General features: G+C 54.5%; 1 protein-coding gene across 2 annotated transcripts in view; it reads right to left on the bottom strand.

The window, feature by feature from the left end:
• Nucleotides 1-21,067, bottom strand: part of EMILIN1 (elastin microfibril interfacer 1) — an 87,501-nt gene that overhangs the window by 44,895 nt on the left and 21,539 nt on the right. For both annotated transcript variants that reach the window (XM_040347878.1, XM_040347880.1), the window contains one exon: nucleotides 10,524-10,649. In XM_040347878.1, the coding sequence (XP_040203812.1) occupies nucleotides 10,524-10,649 (126 nt within the window). The remainder of the gene's footprint in view (nucleotides 1-10,523; nucleotides 10,650-21,067) is intronic.

The raw sequence follows: 21,067 nt of genomic DNA, 5'->3' as shown, positions 1-21,067 counted from the left end.
TTTATCCGGAGGGGGGGTTGGAATGGAGGTTTTATCCGGAGAGGGGGTTGGAATGGAGGTTTCATCCGGAGGGGGGGTTGGAATGGAGGTTTTATCCGGAGGGGGGGTTGGAATGGAGGTTTTATCCGGAGGGGGGTTGGAATGGAGGTTTTATCCGGAGGGGGGTTGGAATGGAAGTTTTATCCGGAGGGGGGGTTGGAATGGAGGTTTTATCCGGAGGGGGGGTTGGAATGGAGGTTTTATCCGGAGGGGGGGTTGGAATGGAGGATTTATCCGGAGGGGGGGTTGGAATAGAAGTTTTATCCGGAGGGGGGGGGTTGGAATGGAGGTTTTATCCGGAGGGGGGGTTGGAATGGAGGTTTTATCCGGAGAGGGGGTTGGAATGGAAGTTTTATCCGGAGGGGGGGTTGGAATGGAGGTTTTATCCGGAGAGGGGGTTGGAATGGAGGTTTTATCCGGAGGGGGGGTTGGAATGGAGGTTTTATCCGGAGGGGGGGTTGGAATGGAGGTTTTATCCGGAGGGGGGTTGGAATGGAGGTTTTATCCGGAGGGGGGTTGGAATGGAAGTTTTATCCGGAGGGGGGGTTGGAATGGAGGTTTTATCCGGAGGGGGGGTTGGAATGGAGGTTTTATCCGGAGGGGGGGTTGGAATGGAGGATTTATCCGGAGGGGGGGTTGGAATAGAAGTTTTATCCGGAGGGGGGGGGTTGGAATGGAAGTTTTATCCGGAGGGGGGGTTGGAATGGAGGTTTTATCCGGAGGGGGGGTTGGAATGGAGGTTTTATCCGGAGGGGGGTTGGAATGGAGGTTTTATCCGGAGGGGGGGTTGGAATGGAGGTTTTATCCGGAGGGGGGTTGGAATGGAGTTTTTATCTGGAGGGGGGGTTGGAATGGAGGTTTTATCCGGAGGGGGGGTTGGAATAGAAGTTTTATCTCGGAGGGGGGGGTTGGAATGGAGGTTTTATCCGGAGGGGGGGTTGGAATGGAGGTTTTATCCAGATGGGGGTTGGAATGGAGGTTTTATCTCGGAGCGGGAAGTGGATGTGTGGAAGGGCAGATCTTATCTTCCAGGAGGGGGGGTTGGAATGGAAGTTTTATCCGGAGGGGGGGGGTTGGAATGGAGGATTTATCCGGAGGGGGGGTTGGAATAGAAGTTTTATCTCGGAGCGGGAAGTGGATGTGTGGAAGGGCAGATCTTATCTTCCAGGAGGGGGAGGGGGGGTTGGAATAGAAGTTTTATCTCGGAGCGGGAAGTGGATGTGTGGAAGGGCAGATCTTATCTTCCAGGAGGGGGGGTTGGAATGGAAGTTTTATCCGGAGGGGGGTTGGAATGGAGGATTTATCCGGAGGGGGGGTTGGAATAGAAGTTTTATCTCGGAGCGGGAAGTGGATGTGTGGAAGGGCAGATCTTATCTTCCAGGAGGGGGAGGGGGGGTTGGAATGGAAGTTTTATCCAGATGGGGGTTGGAATGGAGGTTTTATCCGGAGGGGGGGTTGGAATGGAGGTTTTATCCGGAGGGGGGGGGTTGGAATGGAGGTTTTATCCGGAGGGGGGGTTGGAATGAAGGTTTTATCCGGAGGGGGGGTTGGAATGGAAGTTTTATCTCGGAGCGGGAAGTGGATGTGTGGAAGGGCAGATCTTATCTTCCAGGAGGGGGGTTGGAATGGAAGTTTTATCCGGAGGGGGGGGGTTGGAATGGAGGATTTATCCGGAGGGGGGGTTGGAATAGAAGTTTTATCTCGGAGCGGGAAGTGGATGTGTGGAAGGGCAGATCTTATCTTCCAGGAGGGGGAGGGGGGGTTGGAATGGAAGTTTTATCCAGATGGGGGTTGGAATGGAGGTTTTATCCGGAGGGGGGGTTGGAATGGAGGTTTTATCCGGAGGGGGGGGTTGGAATGGAGGTTTTATCCGGAGGGGGGGTTGGAATAGAAGTTTTATCCGGAGGGGGGGTTGGAATGAAGGTTTTATCCGGAGGGGGGGTTGGAATGGAAGTTTTATCTCGGAGCGGGAAGTGGATGTGTGGAAGGGCAGATCTTATCTTCCAGGAGGGGGGGTTGGAATGGAAGTTTTATCCGGAGGGGGGGTTGGAATGGAGGTTTTATCCGGAGGGGGGGGGTTGGAATAGAAGTTTTATCTCGGAGCGGGAAGTGGATGTGTGGAAGGGCAGATCTTATCTTCCAGGAGGGGGGGTTGGAATGGAAGTTTTATCCGGAGGGGGGGGTTGGAATGGAGGTTTTATCCGGAGGGGGGGTTGGAATAGAAGTTTTATCTCGGAGCGGGAAGTGGATGTGTGGAAGGGCAGATCTTATCTTCCAGGAGGGGGAGGGGGGGTTGGAATGGAGGTTTTATCCGGAGGGGGGGTTGGAATGGAGGTTTTATCCGGAGGGGGGGGTTGGAATGGAGGTTTTATCCGGAGGGGGGGTTGGAATAGAAGTTTTATCCGGAGGGGGGGTTGGAATGGAAGTTTTATCCGGAGGGGGGGTTGGAATGGAGGTTTTATCCGGAGGGGGGGTTGGAATAGAAGTTTTATCTCGGAGCGGGAAGTGGATGTGTGGAAGGGCAGATCTTATCTTCCAGGAGGGGGAGGGGGGGTTGGAATGGAAGTTTTATCCAGATGGGGGTTGGAATGGAAGTTTTATCCGGAGGGGGGGTTGGAATGGAGGTTTTATCCGGAGGGGGGGGTTGGAATGGAGGTTTTATCCGGAGGGGGGGTTGGAATGGAGGTTTTATCCGGAGGGGGGGGTTGGAATAGAAGTTTTATCCGGAGGGGGGGTTGGAATGAAGGTTTTATCCGGAGGGGGGGTTGGAATGGAAGTTTTATCTCGGAGCGGGAAGTGGATGTGTGGAAGGGCAGATCTTATCTTCCAGGAGGGGGGGTTGGAATGGAAGTTTTATCTCGGAGCGGGAAGTGGATGTGTGGAAGGGCAGATCTTATCTTCCAGGAGGGGGGGTTGGAATGGAGGTTTTATCCGGAGGGGGGGTTGGAATGGAAGTTTTATCTGGGAGGGGGAAGTGGATGTGTGGAAGGGCAGATCTTATCTTCCAGGAGGGGGGGTTGGAATGGAGGTTTTATCCGGAGGGGGGGTTGGAATGGAAGTTTTATCTGGGAGGGGGAAGTGGATGTGTGGAAGGGCAGATCTTATCTTCCAGGAGGGGGGGTTGGAATGGAGGTTTTATCCGGAGGGGGGGTTGAAATGGAGGTTTTATCCGGAGGGGGGGTTGGAATGGAGGTTTTATCCGGAGGGGGGGTTGGAATGGAAGTTTTATCTCGGAGCGGGAAGTGGATGTGTGGAAGGGCAGATCTTATCTTCCAGGAGGGGGGGTTGGAATGGAGGTTTTATCCGGAGGGGGGTTGGAATGGAAGTTTTATCCGGAGGGGGGGGTTGGAATGGAGGTTTTATCTCGGAGCGGGAAGTGGATGTGTGGAAGGGCAGATCTTATCTTCCAGGAGGGGGGGTTGGAATGGAGGTTTTATCCGGAGGGGGGTTGGAATGGAAGTTTTATCCGGAGGGGGGGTTGGAATGGAGGTTTTATCTCGGAGCGGGAAGTGGATGTGTGGAAGGGCAGATCTTATCTTCCAGGAGGGGGAGGGGGGGTTGGAATGGAAGTTTTATCCAGATGGGGGTTGGAATGGAAGTTTTATCCGGAGGGGGGGTTGGAATGGAGGTTTTATCCGGAGGGGGGGGTTGGAATGGAGGTTTTATCCGGAGGGGGGGTTGGAATAGAAGTTTTATCCGGAGGGGGGGTTGGAATGAAGGTTTTATCGGGGGGGGGGGTTGGAATGGAAGTTTTATCTCGGAGCGGGAAGTGGATGTGTGGAAGGGCAGATCTTATCTTCCAGGAGGGGGGGTTGGAATGGAAGTTTTATCTCGGAGCGGGAAGTGGATGTGTGGAAGGGCAGATCTTATCTTCCAGGAGGGGGGGTTGGAATGGAAGTTTTATCTCGGAGCGGGAAGTGGATGTGTGGAAGGGCAGATCTTATCTTCCAGGAGGGGGGGTTGGAATGGAGGTTTTATCCGGAGGGGGGGTTGGAATGGAAGTTTTATCTGGGAGGGGGAAGTGGATGTGTGGAAGGGCAGATCTTATCTTCCAGGAGGGGGGGTTGAAATGGAGGTTTTATCCGGAGGGGGGGTTGGAATGGAGGTTTTATCCGGAGGGGGGGTTGGAATGGAAGTTTTATCTCGGAGCGGGAAGTGGATGTGTGGAAGGGCAGATCTTATCTTCCAGGAGGGGGGGTTGGAATGGAAGTTTTATCTGGGAGGGGGAAGTGGATGTGTGGAAGGGCAGATCTTATCTTCCAGGAGGGGGGGTTGGAATGGAGGTTTTATCCGGAGGGGGGGTTGGAATGGAAGTTTTATCTGGGAGGGGGAAGTGGATGTGTGGAAGGGCAGATCTTATCTTCCAGGAGGGGGGGTTGGAATGGAGGTTTTATCCGGAGGGGGGGTTGGAATGGAAGTTTTATCTGGGAGGGGGAAGTGGATGTGTGGAAGGGCAGATCTTATCTTCCAGGAGGGGGGATTGGAATGGAGGTTTTATCCGGAGGGGGGTTGGAATGGAAGTTTTATCCGGAGGGGGGGTTGGAATGGAGGTTTTATCTCGGAGCGGGAAGTGGATGTGTGGAAGGGCAGATCTTATCTTCCAGGAGGGGGGGTTGGAATGGAGGTTTTATCCGGAGGGGGGTTGGAATGGAAGTTTTATCCGGAGGGGGGGTTGGAATGGAGGTTTTATCTCGGAGCGGGAAGTGGATGTGTGGAAGGGCAGATCTTATCTTCCAGGAGGGGGGGTTGGAATGGAGGTTTTATCCGGAGGGGGGTTGGAATGGAAGTTTTATCCGGAGGGGGGGTTGGAATGGAGGTTTTATCTCGGAGCGGGAAGTGGATGTGTGGAAGGGCAGATCTTATCTTCCAGGAGGGGGAGGGGGGGGTTGGAATGGAAGTTTTATCCAGATGGGGGTTGGAATGGAAGTTTTATCCGGAGGGGGGGTTGGAATGGAGGTTTTATCCGGAGGGGGGGGTTGGAATGGAGGTTTTATCCGGAGGGGGGGTTGGAATAGAAGTTTTATCCGGAGGGGGGGTTGGAATGAAGGTTTTATCCGGAGGGGGGGTTGGAATGGAAGTTTTATCTCGGAGCGGGAAGTGGATGTGTGGAAGGGCAGATCTTATCTTCCAGGAGGGGGGGTTGGAATGGAAGTTTTATCTCGGAGCGGGAAGTGGATGTGTGGAAGGGCAGATCTTATCTTCCAGGAGGGGGGGTTGGAATGGAAGTTTTATCTCGGAGCGGGAAGTGGATGTGTGGAAGGGCAGATCTTATCTTCCAGGAGGGGGGGTTGGAATGGAGGTTTTATCCGGAGGGGGGGTTGGAATGGAAGTTTTATCTGGGAGGGGGAAGTGGATGTGTGGAAGGGCAGATCTTATCTTCCAGGAGGGGGGGTTGAAATGGAGGTTTTATCCGGAGGGGGGGTTGGAATGGAGGTTTTATCCGGAGGGGGGGTTGGAATGGAGGTTTTATCTCGGAGCGGGAAGTGGATGTGTGGAAGGGCAGATCTTATCTTCCAGGAGGGGGGGTTGGAATGGAAGTTTTATCTGGGAGGGGGAAGTGGATGTGTGGAAGGGCAGATCTTATCTTCCAGGAGGGGGGGTTGGAATGGAGGTTTTATCCGGAGGGGGGGTTGGAATGGAAGTTTTATCTGGGAGGGGGAAGTGGATGTGTGGAAGGGCAGATCTTATCTTCCAGGAGGGGGGGTTGGAATGGAGGTTTTATCCGGAGGGGGGGTTGGAATGGAAGTTTTATCTGGGAGGGGGAAGTGGATGTGTGGAAGGGCAGATCTTATCTTCCAGGAGGGGGGATTGGAATGGAGGTTTTATCCGGAGGGGGGTTGGAATGGAAGTTTTATCCGGAGGGGGGGTTGGAATGGAGGTTTTATCTCGGAGCGGGAAGTGGATGTGTGGAAGGGCAGATCTTATCTTCCAGGAGGGGGGGTTGGAATGGAGGTTTTATCCGGAGGGGGGTTGGAATGGAAGTTTTATCCGGAGGGGGGTTGGAATGGAGGTTTTATCTCGGAGCGGGAAGTGGATGTGTGGAAGGGCAGATCTTATCTTCCAGGAGGGGAAGATGAAAGGAAAACTTCAGAGAGAAGAAGGTCAGAAGGACACAAAGACCTCCAGAACACAACAGCTTCTTGTTCCAGTCTATGGGTGGGGGCTGAGGGGGGGGGGGCTCCACTGGAGAGCGGAGACCCCCCCGAGCCTTTGATGTTCCTGGGAGAATAATGGGCGGCTGGAGGGATAATGGGTGGGGGGAGGGGGGACACACAAAGTGGAAGATAAGAGACTCCTGGAGACACATTGACAGAAGGAATTATAAGGAATTCTTGGCCGGGTGAAGGGGCGGGTGAAGGGGCGGGTGAAGGGGCGTTGTTGCCCCCTCCTTTCAGGTGTCCGTCTGAATGAGGCTGAAGACAATTCCCAAGGACAGTTTAGCCCTTGACAGAAAAGTTTTTCTCTTTTGTTGGATTGAAGTCACAATAATCCGATCAGGAAAGTCCATGTCTAAGGCCTCGTACACACGACCAGTTTCCTCGGCAGAATTCAGCTTCCGACCGAGTTTCTGGCTGAATTCTGCCGAGAAACCCGGCCGTGTGTACACTTTCGGCCGAGGAAGCCGACGAGGACCTCGGCGAGGAAATAGAGAACATGTTCTCTATTTCCTCGTTGTTCTATGGGAGCTCTCGGCCCGCCGAGGTCCTCGGCGGCTTCAGGGCTGAACTGGCCGAGGAACTCGATGTGTTTGGCACGTCGAGTTCCTCGGCCGTGTGTACGGGGCCTCACACTGGTCCTATCTATGCGCCTGGTTCATAGAATCACATACGCATAGATAGGGCTAAGATCCGACAGTGTTACACTGTGTTACACTGTCGGATCTTTTTTTCAATTTAAAAATGGCGCCGGGGGCGTTCCCGCTGATTTACGATAAATAATATGTAAATCAGCGAGATACGCAAATTCACGAACGTACGCGGACCCGTCGCAGTGTTCTTACGTCGTTTCCGTAGCGGTTTTCCGTCGTATACTTACCCCTTCTTTTATCAGGCGCAGCCAATGTCAAGTATAGCCGGCGTTCCCGCGTCGAATTTGAATTTTCCTACGTCGTTTGCGTACGCCGATTCACGAACATGCGCGTCGCAAGTCCCGCTCACGTCGCAACCACTGACGTCCTAGTGACGTCAGTGGGAGCAATGCACGCCGGGAAATTCCCCGGACGACGCATGCGCATTTAAATTTGGCGCGGGGACGCGCCTGATTTAAATATGACACTCCCCTAGCCGCGGAATTTGAATTCCGCCGGGGGATTTAGGATCCGCCGTCGCAAGTTTGGAGGTAAGTGGTTTGTGAATTAGCCACTTGCCTCCTAAACTTGCGGGAGCGGATCTTAATTCACGTAGATCGAGCGGATCTATAGATCCGCTGCGCTGCGTGAATCTGGCCCCATGTCTAAGGCCTCGTACACACAACCGTTTTCCTCGACAGAATCCATCACGAAACTTAGTGGCAGAGCTTTTTTTTCCGAGGAAAACTATCGTGTGTATGTTTTTCAAACTGTCGTGGAACTCGATGAGAAAAAAGAGAACAAGATCTCTTTTTCCTCGTCGGGAGTCTCAATTTCCTCGTCGGGCTGGTCTTCGACGAGAAACACGTTGGTGTGTATGCTTAGAAACCCGCGCATGCTCAGAAGGGTGGCGCCAGTGGAATCAAACTTCCCCTTTATAGTGCCGTCGTACGTGTTTTACGTCACCGCGTTTGAGAACGACGAGATTTTGTCTTGACAGTGTGTACGCAAAGAAAGCTTGTCTTAGATTCTCGACAAGCCTGACAAGGAACTCGTCGAGGAAAACGATGTTTCATTTACGACGAGTTCCTCGGTCGTGTGTACGACATCTTCAATGTGTGGTCGGTGGGGTGTCCATAGCGGGACGGGATGTTCTTAGGGTGATCTCATCTATAATTGGGGATGAGCTTTATGTTCGGGTCGAACATGAGTTGCACTCCAACATCGGGTGTTCGCCGAACAGCGAACAATTTGGGGTGTTTGCCCCAGGGGAGTGTTTGGGGACCCGGGTCCTGCCCCAGGGGAGTGTTTGGGGACCCGGGTCCTGCCCCAGGGGAGTGTTTGGGGACCCGGGTCCTGCCCCAGGGGAGTGTTTTTGGGACCCGGGTCCTGTCCTAGGGAAGTGTTTGGGGACCCGGGTCCTGCCCCAGCAAGTGTTTGGGGACCCGGGTCCTGCCCCAGGGGAGTGTTTGGGGACCCGGGTCCTGCCCCAGGGGAGTGTTTGGGGACCCGGGTCCTGCCCCAGGGGAGTGTTTGGGGACCCGGGTCCTGCCCCAGGGGAGTGTTTGGGGACCCGGGTCCTGCCCCAGGGGAGTGTTTGGGGGACCCGGGTCCTGCCCCAGGGGAGTGTTTGGGGACCCGGGTCCTGCCCCAGGGGAGTGTTTGGGGACCCGGGTCCTGCTCCAGGGGAGTGTTTGGGGACCCGGGTCCTGCCCCAGGGGACATGTATCAATGAAAAAAAAACAGTTTTAATAATGCTTAAAGTGAAACAATATGAGTGAAATATTCCTTCAAATATCCTACCTGGGGGGGTGTCTATAGTATGACTGTAAAGTAGCGCTTGTTTACTGTGCTTAGAACTGTCTCTGCACAAAATGAAATTTCTGAAGGATAAATGTCATTTAAAATACAGAGAAAAGTCAAGGAAAAAAATGGCATGGGTTCCCCCCAGTCCATTACCAGGCCCTTTGGGTCTAGTATGAATATTAAGGGCAACCCCCGAACAATTTTTTTTTAAATGCATGGGGGTCCCCCCAAATTTCATACCAGGCCCTTCAGGTCTGGTATGGATTTTAAGGGGAACCCCACGGCAAAATGAAAAAAATGGCGCGGGGTTCCCCCCAAAAATTCATACCAGACACTTATCCGAGCACACAACCTGGCAGGCCGCAGGAAAAGGGGGGGGGGGGCGAGAGAGTGCCCCTCCTCCTGAACCGTACCAGGCCACATGCCCTCAACATGGGGAGGATGTCCCCGTGTTGATGGGGACAAGGGCCTCATCCCCACAACCCTTGCCCGGTGGTTGTGGGGGTCTGCAGGTGGGGGGCTTATCGGAATCTGGATGCCCCCTTTGACAAAGGGGATCCCCAGATCCTGCCCCCCCTATGTGAATTGGTAACGGGGTATTCATTGTACCCCTACCATTTCCCCCCAAAAATTTACAAAAATGGTAAAAAAAACACACACACAGCTTGGGACAAGTCCTTTAATAAAAAAGGAAAAATGACAGCGATGTAATCCTTCCAGGACCCAATAAGATGATACACACCGTCACGATTGATTCCGCCTCCATGGGACGCAGACCCCGAATGACGCAAGACCCGCTTGACAGCTTTTAAAGCGGAGGACCACCTAAACAAAAAATATTAAAAGCCAGCCAGATTCCGATAAGCCCCCCACCCTCAGACCCCTACAACCACCGGGCAAGGGTTGTGGGGATGAGGCCCTTCTCTCCATTAACATTGGGACATCCTCCCCATGTTGAGGGCATGTGGCCTGTTACGGTTCAGGGGGGGTGCTCTTTTCCTGCGGCCTACCAGGTTGCTTGCTCAGATAAGGGTCTGGTATGGATTTTTGGGGGGACCCCACGCCATTTTTTTTTATTTGGTGTGGGGATCCCCTTAAAATCCATACCAGACCTGAAGGGCCTGGTATGAAATTTGGGGAGACCCCCATGCATTTTTTTTTTAAAAATTGGTTCGGGGTTCCCCTTAATATTCATACCAGTTCCAAAGGGCCTGGTAATGGACTGGGGGGGGACCCATGCTGTTTTTTTCCATGACTTTTCTCTGTTTTGCTGGGAGCCGACAATTCATGAATAGCCGCGAGTGATTTTAAATGACTCTTTTTCCTTCAGAAATGACACTTTGTGCAGGGACAGTTCTAAGTACGGGAAACATGCGCTATTTTGCAGGCATACTATACACACCCTCCAGGTACTAAATTTTAAGGTATATTTCACTTTTATTATTTCACTTTAGACTTTTAAAGGGTGTTCTGTGGCTTTCAAATTTTCAGCGAATTTGCAGCGGACACCCCAAACAGGCGAACAGCCAATGTTCGACCCAAACATAAAACTCATCCCTAGCTATTATGTGTTATTTGTGGGGTGCCCATAGTGGGACGGGATGTTCTTAGGGTGATCCCATCTACAATGTGTAATCTGTGGGGTGTCCATAGTGACATCACCAATCCAACTGTAAATATGGCACCTTGCAATGACATCACCAACCCAGCGATAAGCCAGAACCCTCCCAGTGTCATACAGAACCCTCCAGTAAGGGCAGTTCAGCTACGGAATACCACCTGTACTAACATCATCAAATATAAAGAGAAACAGAAAGAACTGAAAGCTTTTCTTACATTCCCAATACAGATTTCTGACCCTCGGAGCTCACAATCTACGCATGATACTCACATGACGGTGCGCGGACATTGTAGCTGCCCCCAAACACACGGCTGGTACTCCGGCTTCACATAAGTCTCAACGCCATCTTCTACCATACAAGTGACGGTCCGGGTCACCATGTACGCACACCAGTTCCTGGGGGAGACACAAAGAGGTGACATCATAAATAAAGCTTCATAATATAAAGGAGACACTAAGAGATGACATCATGACTGAGGTGTAATAATAATATATAGAGGACAAGGGAGTATTGTGTGGACCAGACCTTAGAAGGGATCAGGAATTGGGGACAGACCTAGGAGGTGGAACCAGGAGCAGACTAGGGGTGGAGCCAGGAATTAGGGACAGACCTAGGAGGTGGAACCAGGAGCAGACTAGGGGTGGAGCCAGGAATTGGTGACAGACCTAGGAGGTGGAAACCAGGAGCAGACTAGTGGTGGAGCCAGGAATTGGGGACAGACCTAGGAGGTGGAACCAGGAGCAGACTAGGGGTGGAGCCAGGAATTAGGGACAGACCTAGGAGGTGGAACCAGGAGCAGACTAGGGGTGGAGCCAGGAATTGGGGACAGACCTAGGAGGTGGAACCAGGAGCAGACTAGGGGTGGAGCCAGGAATTGGGGGCAGACCTAGGAGGTGGAACCAGGAGCAGACTAGGGGTGGAGCCAGGAATTGGTGACAGACCTAGGAGGTGGAACCAGGAGCAGACTAGGGGTGGAGCCAGGAATTGGTGACAGACCTAGGAGGTGGAAACCAGGAGCAGACTAGTGGTGGAGCCAGGAATTGGGGACAGACCTAGGAGGTGGAACCAAGAGCAGACTAGGGGTGGAGCCAGGAATTGGTGACAGACCTAGGAGGTGGAAACCAGGAGCAGACTAGGGGTGGAGCCAGGAATTGGGGACAGACCTAGGAGGTGGAACCAGGAGCAGACTAGGGGTGGAGACAGGAATTGGGGACAGACCTAGGAGGTGGAACCAGGAGCAGACTAGGGGTGGAGACAGGAATTGGTGACAGACCTAGGAGGTGGAAACCAGGTGCAGACTAGGGGTGGAGCCAGGAATTGGGGACAGACCTAGGAGGTGGAAACCAGGTGCAGACTAGGGGTGGAGCCAGGAATTGGGGACAGACCTAGGAGGTGGATCCAGGAGCAGACTAGGGGTGGAGCCAGGAATTGGTGACAGACCTAGGAGGTGGAAACCAGGAGCAGACTAGGGGTGGAGCCAGGAATTGGGGACAGACCTAGGAGGTGGAACCAGGAGCAGACTAGGGGTGGAGCCAGGAATTGGGGACAGACCTAGGAGGTGGAACCAGGAGCAGACTAGGGGTGGAGACAGGAATTGGGGACAGACCTAGGAGGTGGAACCAGGAGCAGACTAGGGGTGGAGCCAGGAATTGGGGACAGACCTAGGAGGTGGAACCAGGAGCAGACTAGGGGTGGAGCCAGGAATTGGTGACAGACCTAGGAGGTGGAAACCAGGTACAGACTAGGGGTGGAGCCAGGAATTGGGGACAGACCTAGGAGGTGGATCCAGGAGCAGACTAGGGGTGGAGCCAGGAATTGGTGACAGACCTAGGAGGTGGAAACCAGGAGCAGACTAGGGGTGGAGCCAGGAATTGGGGACAGACCTAGGAGGTGGAACCAGGAGCAGACTAGGGGTGGAGACAGGAATTGGGGACAGACCTAGGAGGTGGAACCAGGCGCAGACAAGGGGTGGAGACAGGAATTGGGGACAGACCTAGGAGGTGGAAACCAGGAGCAGACTAGGGGTGGAGCCAGGAATTGGGGACAGACCTAGGAGGTGGAACCAGGAGCAGACTAGGGGTGGAGCCAGGAATTGGGGACAGACCTAGGAGGTGGAACCAGGAGCAGACTAGGGGTGGAGACAGGAATTGGTGACAGACCTAGGAGGTGGAACCAGGAGCAGACTAGGGGTGGAGCTACGAATTGGGAACAGACCTAGGAGGTGGAAACCAGGAGCAGACAAGGGATGGAGCCAGGAATTGGGGACAGACCTAGGAGGTGGAACCAGGAGCAGACTAGGGGTGGAGACAGGAATTGGGGACAGACCTAGGAGGTGGAAACCAGGAGCAGACTAGGGGTGGAGCCAGGAATTGGGGACAGACCTAGGAGGTGGAACCAGGAGCAGACTAGGGGTGGAGCCAGGAATTGGGGACAGACCTAGGAGGTGGAACCAGGAGCAGACTAGGGGTGGAGCTACGAATTGGGAACAGACCTAGGAGGTGGAAACCAGGAGCAGACAAGGGATGGAGCCAGGAATTGGGGACAGACCTAGGAGGTGGAACCAGGAGCAGACTAGGGGTGGAGCCAGGAATTGGGGACAGACCTAGGAGGTGGAAACCAGGAGCAGACTAGGGGTGGAGCCAGGAATTGGGGACAGACCTAGGAGGTGGAACCAGGTGCAGACTAGGGGTGGAGCCAGGAATTGGGGACAGACCTAGGAGGTGGAACCAGGAGCAGAATAGGGGTGGAGCCAGGAATTGGGGACAGACCTGGGAGGTGGAACCAGGAGCAGACAAGGGGTGGAGCCAGGAATTGGTGACAGACCTAGGAGGTGGAAACCAGGAGCAGACTAGGGGTGGAGCCAGGAATTGGGGACAGACCTAGGAGGTGGAACCAGGTGCAGACTAGGGGTGGAGCCAGGAATTGGGGACAGACCTAGGAGGTGGAACCAGGAGCAGACTAGGGGTGGAGCCAGGAATTGGGGACAGACCTAGGAGGTGGAAACCAGGAGCAGACTAGGGGTGGAGCCAGGAATTGGGGACAGACCTAGGAGGTGGAACCAGGTGCAGACTAGGGGTGGAGCCAGGAATTGGGGACAGACCTAGGAGGTGGAACCAGGAGCAGAATAGGGGTGGAGCCAGGAATTGGGGACAGACCTAGGAGGTGGAACCAGGAGCAGACTAGGGGTGGAGCCAGGAATTGGGGACAGACCTAGGAGGTGGAACCAGGTGCAGACTAGGGGTGGAGCCAGGAATTGGGGACAGACCTAGGAGGTGGAACCAGGAGCAGACTAGGGGTGGAGCCAGGAATTGGGGACAGACCTAGGAGGTGGAAACCAGGAGCAGACTAGGGGTGGAGCCAGGAATTGGGGACAGACCTAGGAGGTGGAACCAGGTGCAGACTAGGGGTGGAGCCAGGAATTGGGGACAGACCTAGGAGGTGGAACCAGGAGCAGACTAGGGGTGGAGCCAGGAATTGGGGACAGACCTAGGAGGTGGAAACCAGGAGCAGACTAGGGGTGGAGCCAGGAATTGGGGACAGACCTAGGAGGTGGGACCAGGTGCAGACTAGGGGTGGAGCCAGGTATTGGGGACAGACCTAGGAGGTGGAACCAGGTGCAGACTAGGGGTGAAGCCAGGAATTGGGTACAGACCTAGGAGGTGGAACCAGGAGCAGACTAGGGGTGGAGACAGGATTTGGTAACAGACCTAGGAGGTGGAACCAGGTGCAGACTAGGGGAGGAGCCAGGATTTGGTAACAGACCTAGGAGGTGGAACCAGGAGCAGACTAGGGGTGGAGACAGGAATTGGGGACAGACCTAGGAGATGGAACCAGGAGCAGACTAGGGGTGGAGACAGGAATTGGGGACAGACCTAGGGGGTGCAAACCAGGAGCAGACTAGGGGTGGAGCCAGGAATTGGGTACAGACCTAGGAGGTGGACCCAGGAGCAGACTAGGGGTGAAGCCAGGAATTGGAGACAGACCTAGGAGGTGGACCCAGGAGCAGACTAGGGGTGGAGCCAGGAATTGGGGACAGACCTAGGAGGTGGAACCAAGTGCAGACTAGGGGTGGAGCCAGGAATTGGGGACAGACCTAGGAGGTGGAACCAGGAGCAGACTAGGGGTGGAGCCAGGAATTGGGGACAGACCTAGGAGGTGGAACCAGGAGCAGACAAGGGGTGGAGCCAGGAATTGGGGACAGACCTAGGAGGTGGAACCAGGAGCAGACTAGGGGTGGAGCCAGGAATTGGGGACAGACCTAGGAGGTGGAAACCAGGAGCAGACTAGGGGTGGAGCCAGGAATTGGGGACAGACCTAGGAGGTGGAACCAGGTGCAGACTAGGGGTGGAGCCAGGAATTGGGGACAGACCTAGGAGGTGGAACCAGGAGCAGACTAGGGGTGGAGCCAGGAATTGGGGACAGACCTAGGAGGTGGAAACCAGGAGCAGACTAGGGGTGGAGCCAGGAATTGGGGACAGACCTAGGAGGTGGAACCAGGTGCAGACTAGGGGTGGAGCCAGGAATTGGGGACAGACCTAGGAGGTGGAACCAGGAGCAGAATAGGGGTGGAGCCAGGAATTGGGGACAGACCTAGGAGGTGGAACCAGGAGCAGACTAGGGGTGAAGCCAGGAATTGGGTACAGACCTAGGAGGTGGAACCAGGAGCAGACTAGGGGTGGAGACAGGATTTGGTAACAGACCTAAGAGGTGGAACCAGGTGCAGACTAGGGGAGGAGCCAGGATTTGGTAACAGACCTAGGAGGTGGAACCAGGAGCAGACTAGGGGTGGAGACAGGAATTGGGGACAGACCTAGGAGATGGAACCAGGAGCAGACTAGGGGTGGAGACAGGAATTGGGGACAGACCTAGGGGGTGCAAACCAGGAGCAGACTAGGGGTGGAGCCAGGAATTGGGTACAGACCTAGGAGGTGGACCCAGGAGCAGACTAGGGGTGAAGCCAGGAATTGGAGACAGACCTAGGAGGTGGACCCAGGAGCAGACTAGGGGTGGAGCCAGGAATTGGGGACAGACCTAGGAGGTGGAACCAAGTGCAGACTAGGGGTGGAGCCAGGAATTGGGGACAGACCTAGGAGGTGGAACCAGGAGCAGACTAGGGGTGGAGACAGGAATTGGTGACAGACCTAGGAGGTGGAAACCAGGAGCAGGCAAGGGGTGAAGCCAGGAATTGGGGACAGACCTAGGAGGTGGAAACCAGGAGCAGACTAGAGGTGGAGCCAGGAATTGGTGACAGACCTAGGAGGTGGAAACCAGGAGCAGACTAGGGGTGGAGCCAGGAATTGGGGACAGACCTAGGAGGTGGAACCAGGTGCAGACTAGGGGTGGAGCCAGGAATTGGGGACAGACCTAGGAGGTGGAACCAGGAGCAGACTAGGGGTGGAGACAGGATTTGGTAACAGACCTAGGAGGTGGAACCAGGTGCAGACTAGGGGAGGAGCCAGGATTTGGTAACAGACCTAGGAGGTGGAACCAGGAGCAGACTAGGGGTGGAGACAGGAATTGGGGACAGACCTAGGAGATGGAACCAGGAGCAGACTAGGGGTGGAGACAGGAATTGGGGACAGACCTAGGGGGTGCAAACCAGGAGCAGACTAGGGGTGGAGCCAGGAATTGGGTACAGACCTAGGAGGTGGACCCAGGAGCAGACTAGGGGTGAAGCCAGGAATTGGAGACAGACCTAGGAGGTGGACCCAGGAGCAGACTAGGGGTGGAGCCAGGAATTGGGGACAGACCTAGGAGGTGGAACCAAGTGCAGACTAGGGGTGGAGCCAGGAATTGGGGACAGACCTAGGAGGTGGAAACAAGGAGCAGACTAGGGGTGGAGACAGGAATTGGTGACAGACCTAGGAGGTGGAAACCAGGAGCAGGCAAGGGGTGAAGCCAGGAATTGGGGACAGACCTAGGAGGTGGAAACCAGGAGCAGACTAGAGGTGGAGCCAGGAATTGGGGACAGACCTTGGAGGTGGAACCAGGAGCAGACTGGGGGTGGAGCCAGGAATTGGTGACAGACCTAGGAGGTGGAAACCAGGAGCAGACTAGAGGTGGAGCCAGGGATTGGGGACAGACCTTGGAGGTGGAAACCAGGAGCAGACTAGGGGTGGAGCCAGGAATTGGGGACAGACCTAGGAGGTGGAACCAGGAGCAGACTAGGGGTGGAGCCAGGAACTGGGGACAGACCTAGGAGGTGGAACCAGGAGCAGACTAGGGGTGGAGCCAGGAATTGGGGACAGACCTAGGAGATGGAACCAGGAGCAGACTAGGGGTGGAGCCAGGAATTGGGGACAGACCTAGGAGGTGGAAACCAGGAGCAGACTAGGGGTGGAGTCAGGTATGGGGGACAGACCTAAGAGGTGGAAACCAGGAGCAGACTAGGGGTGAAGCCAGGAATTGGGGACAGACCTAGGAGGTGGAAACCAGGAGCAGACCAGGGGTGGAGCCAGGAATTGGGGACAGACCTAGGAGGTGGAACCAGGAGCAGGCTAGGGGTGGAGCCAGGAATTGGCGAAACACCTGGGAGGTGGAACCAGGAGCAGACTAGGGGTGGAGCCAGGAATTGGGGACAGACCTAGGAGGTGGAACCAGGAGCAGACTAGGGGTGGAGCCAGGAATTGGGGACAGACCTAGGAGGTGGAAACCAGGAGCAGGCAAGGGGTGGAGCCAGGAATTGGGGACAGACCTAGGAGGTGGAAACCAGGAGCAGACTAGAGGTGGAGCCAGGAATTGGGGACAGACCTTAGAGGTGGAACCAGGAGCAGACTAGGGGTGGAGCCAGGAACTGGTGACAGACCTAGGAGGTGGAACCAGGAGCAGACTAGGGGTGGAGCCAGGAATTGGGGACAGACCTAGGAGATGGAACCAGGAGCAGACTAGGGGTGGAGCCAGGAATTGGGGACAGACCTAGGTGGTGGAAACCAGGAGCAGACTAGGGGTGGAGTCAGGTATGGGGGACAGACCTAGGAGGTGGAAACCAGGAGCAGGCAAGGGGTGGAGCCAGGAACTGGTGACAGACCTAGGAGGTGGAAACCAGGAGCAGACTAGGGGTGGAGCCAGGAATTGGTGACAGACCTAGGAGGTGGAAACAAGGAGCAGGCTAGGGGTGGAGACAGGAATTGGGGACAGACCTAGAAGGTGGAAACAAGGAGCAGGCTAGGGGTGGAGACAGGAATTGGGGACAGACCTAGGGGGTGGAACCAGGAGCAGAATAGGGGTGGAGCCAGGAATTGGGGACAGACCTAGGAGGTGGAACCAGGAGCAGACTAGGGGTGGAGACAGGAATTGGGGACAGACCTAGGAGGTGGAAACAAGGAGCAGACTAGGGGTGGAGCCAGGAATTGGGGACAGACCTAGGAGGTGGAACTAGGAGCAGACTAGGGGTGGAGCCAGGAACTGGGGACAGACCTAGGAGGTGGGACCAGGTGCAGACTAGGGGTGGAGCCAGGTATTGGGGACAGACCTAGGAGGTGGAAACCAGGAGCAGACTAGGGGTGGAGCCAGGAATTGGTGACAGACCTAGGAGGTGGAACCAGAAGCAGGCTAGGGGTGGAGACAGGAATTGGGGACAGACCTAGAAGGTGGAAACCAGGAGCAGACTAGGGGTGAAGCCAGGAATTAGGGACAGACCTAGGAGGTGGAACCAGGAGAAGGCTAGGGGTGGAGCCAGGAATTGGGGACAGACCTAGGAGGTGGAACCAGGAGCAGACTAGGGGTGGAGCCAGGAATTGGGGACAGACCTAGGAGGTGGAACCAGGAGCAGACTAGGGGTGGAGCCAGGAATTGGGGACAGACCTAGGAGGTGGAACCAGGAGCAGACTAGGGGTGGAGACAGGAATTGGTGACAGACCTAGGAGGTGGAACCAGGAGCAGACTAGGGGTGAAGCCAGGAATTGGGGACAGACCTAGGAGGTGGAAACCAGGAGCAGACTAGGGGTGGAGCCAGGAATTGGGGACAGACCTAGGAGGTGGAACCAGGAGCAGACTAGGGGTGGAGCCAGGAATTGGGGACAGACCTAGGAGGTGGAAACCAGGAGCAGACTAGGGGTGGAGCCAGGAATTGGTGACAGACCTAGGAGGTGGAACCAGAAGCAGGCTAGGGGTGGAGACAGGAATTGGGGACAGACCTAGAAGGTGGAAACCAGGAGCAGACTAGGGGTGAAGCCAGGAATTAGGGACAGACCTAGGAGGTGGAACCAGGAGAAGGCTAGGGGTGGAGCCAGGAATTGGGGACAGACCTAGGAGGTGGAACCAGGAGCAGACTAGGGGTGGAGCCAGGAATTGGGGACAGACCTAGGAGGTGGAACCAGGAGCAGACTAGGGGTGGAGACAGGAATTGGTGACAGACCTAGGAGGTGGAACCAGGAGCAGACTAGGGGTGAAGCCAGGAATTGGGGACAGACCTAGGAGGTGGAAACCAGGAGCAGACTAGGGGTGGAGCCAGGAATTGGGACAGACCTAGGAGGTGGAACCAGGAGCAGACTAGGGGTGGAGACAGGAATTGGTGACAGACCTAGGAGGTGGAACCAGGAGCAGACTAGGGGTGAAGCCAGGAATTGGGGACAGACCTAGGAGGTGGAAACCAGGAGCAGACTAGGGGTGGAGCCAGGAATTGGGGACAGACCTAGGAGGTGGAACCAGGAGCAGACTAGGGGTGGAGCCAGGAATTGGGGACAGACCTAGGAGGTGGAAACCAGGAGCAGACTAGGGGTGGAGCCAGGAATTGGGGACAGACCTAGGAGGTGGAACCAGGAGCAGACTAGGGGTGGAGCCAGGAATTGGGGACAGACCTAGGAGGTGGAAACCAGGAGCAGACTAGGGGTGAAGCCAGGAATTGGGGACAGACTTAGGAGATGGAACCAGGAGCTGGCTAGGGGTGGAGCCAGGAATTGGCGAAACACCTGGGAGGTGAAGGAGCCAGAAGAAGAAATTGGCCACAGAGAATGGGAAGGCAAAATGATGGAACTAGAAATAGGAATTTTCCGAGAGGGGAAATTGGGGAAATTCAGGAATTATCCGAGAGGGGAAATTAGGGAATTATCCCAGAGGTGAAATTGGGGAATTACCTGAGAGGGGAAATTGGGGAATTATCCGAGAGGGGAAATTGGGGAATTATCCGAGAGGTGAAATTGGGGAATTATCCGAGAGGGGAAATTAGGGAATTATCCGAGAGGAGAAATTGGGGAATTACCTGAGAGGGGAAATTGGGGAATTATCCGAGAGGGGAAATTGGGGAATTATCCGAGAGAGGAAATTGGGGAATTATCCGAGAGGGGAAATTTGGGAATTATCCGAGAGGGGAAATTGGGGAATTACCTGAGAGGAGAAATTGGGGAATTACCTGAGAGGGGAAATTGGGGAATTATCCGAGAGGGGAAATTAGGGAATTATCCGAGAGGAGAAATTGGGGAATTACCTGAGAGGGGAAATTGGGGAATTATCCGAGAGGGGAAATTGGGGAATTACCTGAGAGGGGAAATTTGGGAATTATCCGAGAGGGGAAATTTGAGAATTATCCGAGAGGGGGAATTGGGGAATTTTCCGAGAGGGGAAATTGGGGAATTATCCGAGAGGAGAAATTGGGGAATCATCCGAGAGGGGAAATTGGGGAATCATCCGAGAGGGGAAATTGGGGAATCATCCGAGAGGGGAAATTGGGGAATCATCCGAGAGGGGAAATTGGGGAATTAACCCGAGAGGAGAAATTGGGGATTTATCCGAGAGGGGAAATTGAAGAATTATACGAGAGGGGAAATTGGGGAATTATCCGAGAGGGGAAATTGGGGATTTATCCGAGAGGGGAAATTGAAGAATTATACGAGAGGGGAAATTGGGGAATTATCCGAGAGGGGAAATTGGGGAATTATCCGAGAGGGGAAATTGGGGAATTATCCGAGAGGGGAAATTGGGGAATTAACCCGAGAGGGGAAATTGGGGAATTAACCCGAGGGGGGAAATTGGGGATTTATCCGAGAGGGGAAATTGAAGAATTATACGAGAGGGGAAATTGGGGAATTATCTGAGAGGGGAAATTGGGGAATTATCCGAGAGGGGAAATTGGGGAATTACCTGAGAGGGGAAATTTGGGAATTATCCGAGAGGGGAAATTTGGGAATTATCCGAGAGGGGGAATTGGGGAATTTTCCGAGAGGGGAAATTGGGGAATCATCCGAGAGGGGAAATTGGGGAATCATCCGAGAGGAGAAATTGGGGAATCATCCGAGAGGGGAAATTGGGGAATCATCCGAGAGGGGAAATTGGGGAATTAACCCGAGAGGGGAAATTGGGGAATTAACCCGAGGGGGGAAATTGAAGAATTATACGAGAGGGGAAATTGGGGAATTATGTGAGAGGGGAAATTGGGGAATTATCCGAGAGGGGAAATTGGGGAATTATCCGAGAGGGGAAATTGGGGAATTATCCGAGAGGGGAAATTTGGGAATTATCCGAGAGGGGAAATTTGGGAATTATCCGAGAGGGGGAATTGGGGAATTTTCCGAGAGGGGAAATTGGGGAATCATCCGAGAGGAGAAATTGGGGAATCATCCGAGATGAGAAATTGGGGAATCATCCGAGAGGGGAAATTGGGGAATCATCCGAGAGGGGAAATTGGGGAATCATCCGAGAGGAGAAATTGGGGAATCATCCGAGAGGGGAAATTGGGGAATCATCCGAGAGGGGAAATTGGGGAATCATCCGAGAGGGGAAATTGGGGAATTAACCCGAGAGGGGAAATTGGGGAATTAACCCGAGGGGGGAAATTGAAGAATTATACGAGAGGGGAAATTGGGGAATTATGTGAGAG

The sequence above is a fragment of the Rana temporaria genome, chromosome 4 (assembly GCF_905171775.1).
Source record: "Rana temporaria chromosome 4, aRanTem1.1, whole genome shotgun sequence".
Lineage (NCBI taxonomy): Eukaryota > Metazoa > Chordata > Amphibia > Anura > Ranidae > Rana > Rana temporaria.
This window is presented reverse-complemented; position numbering and strand designations above follow the sequence as displayed.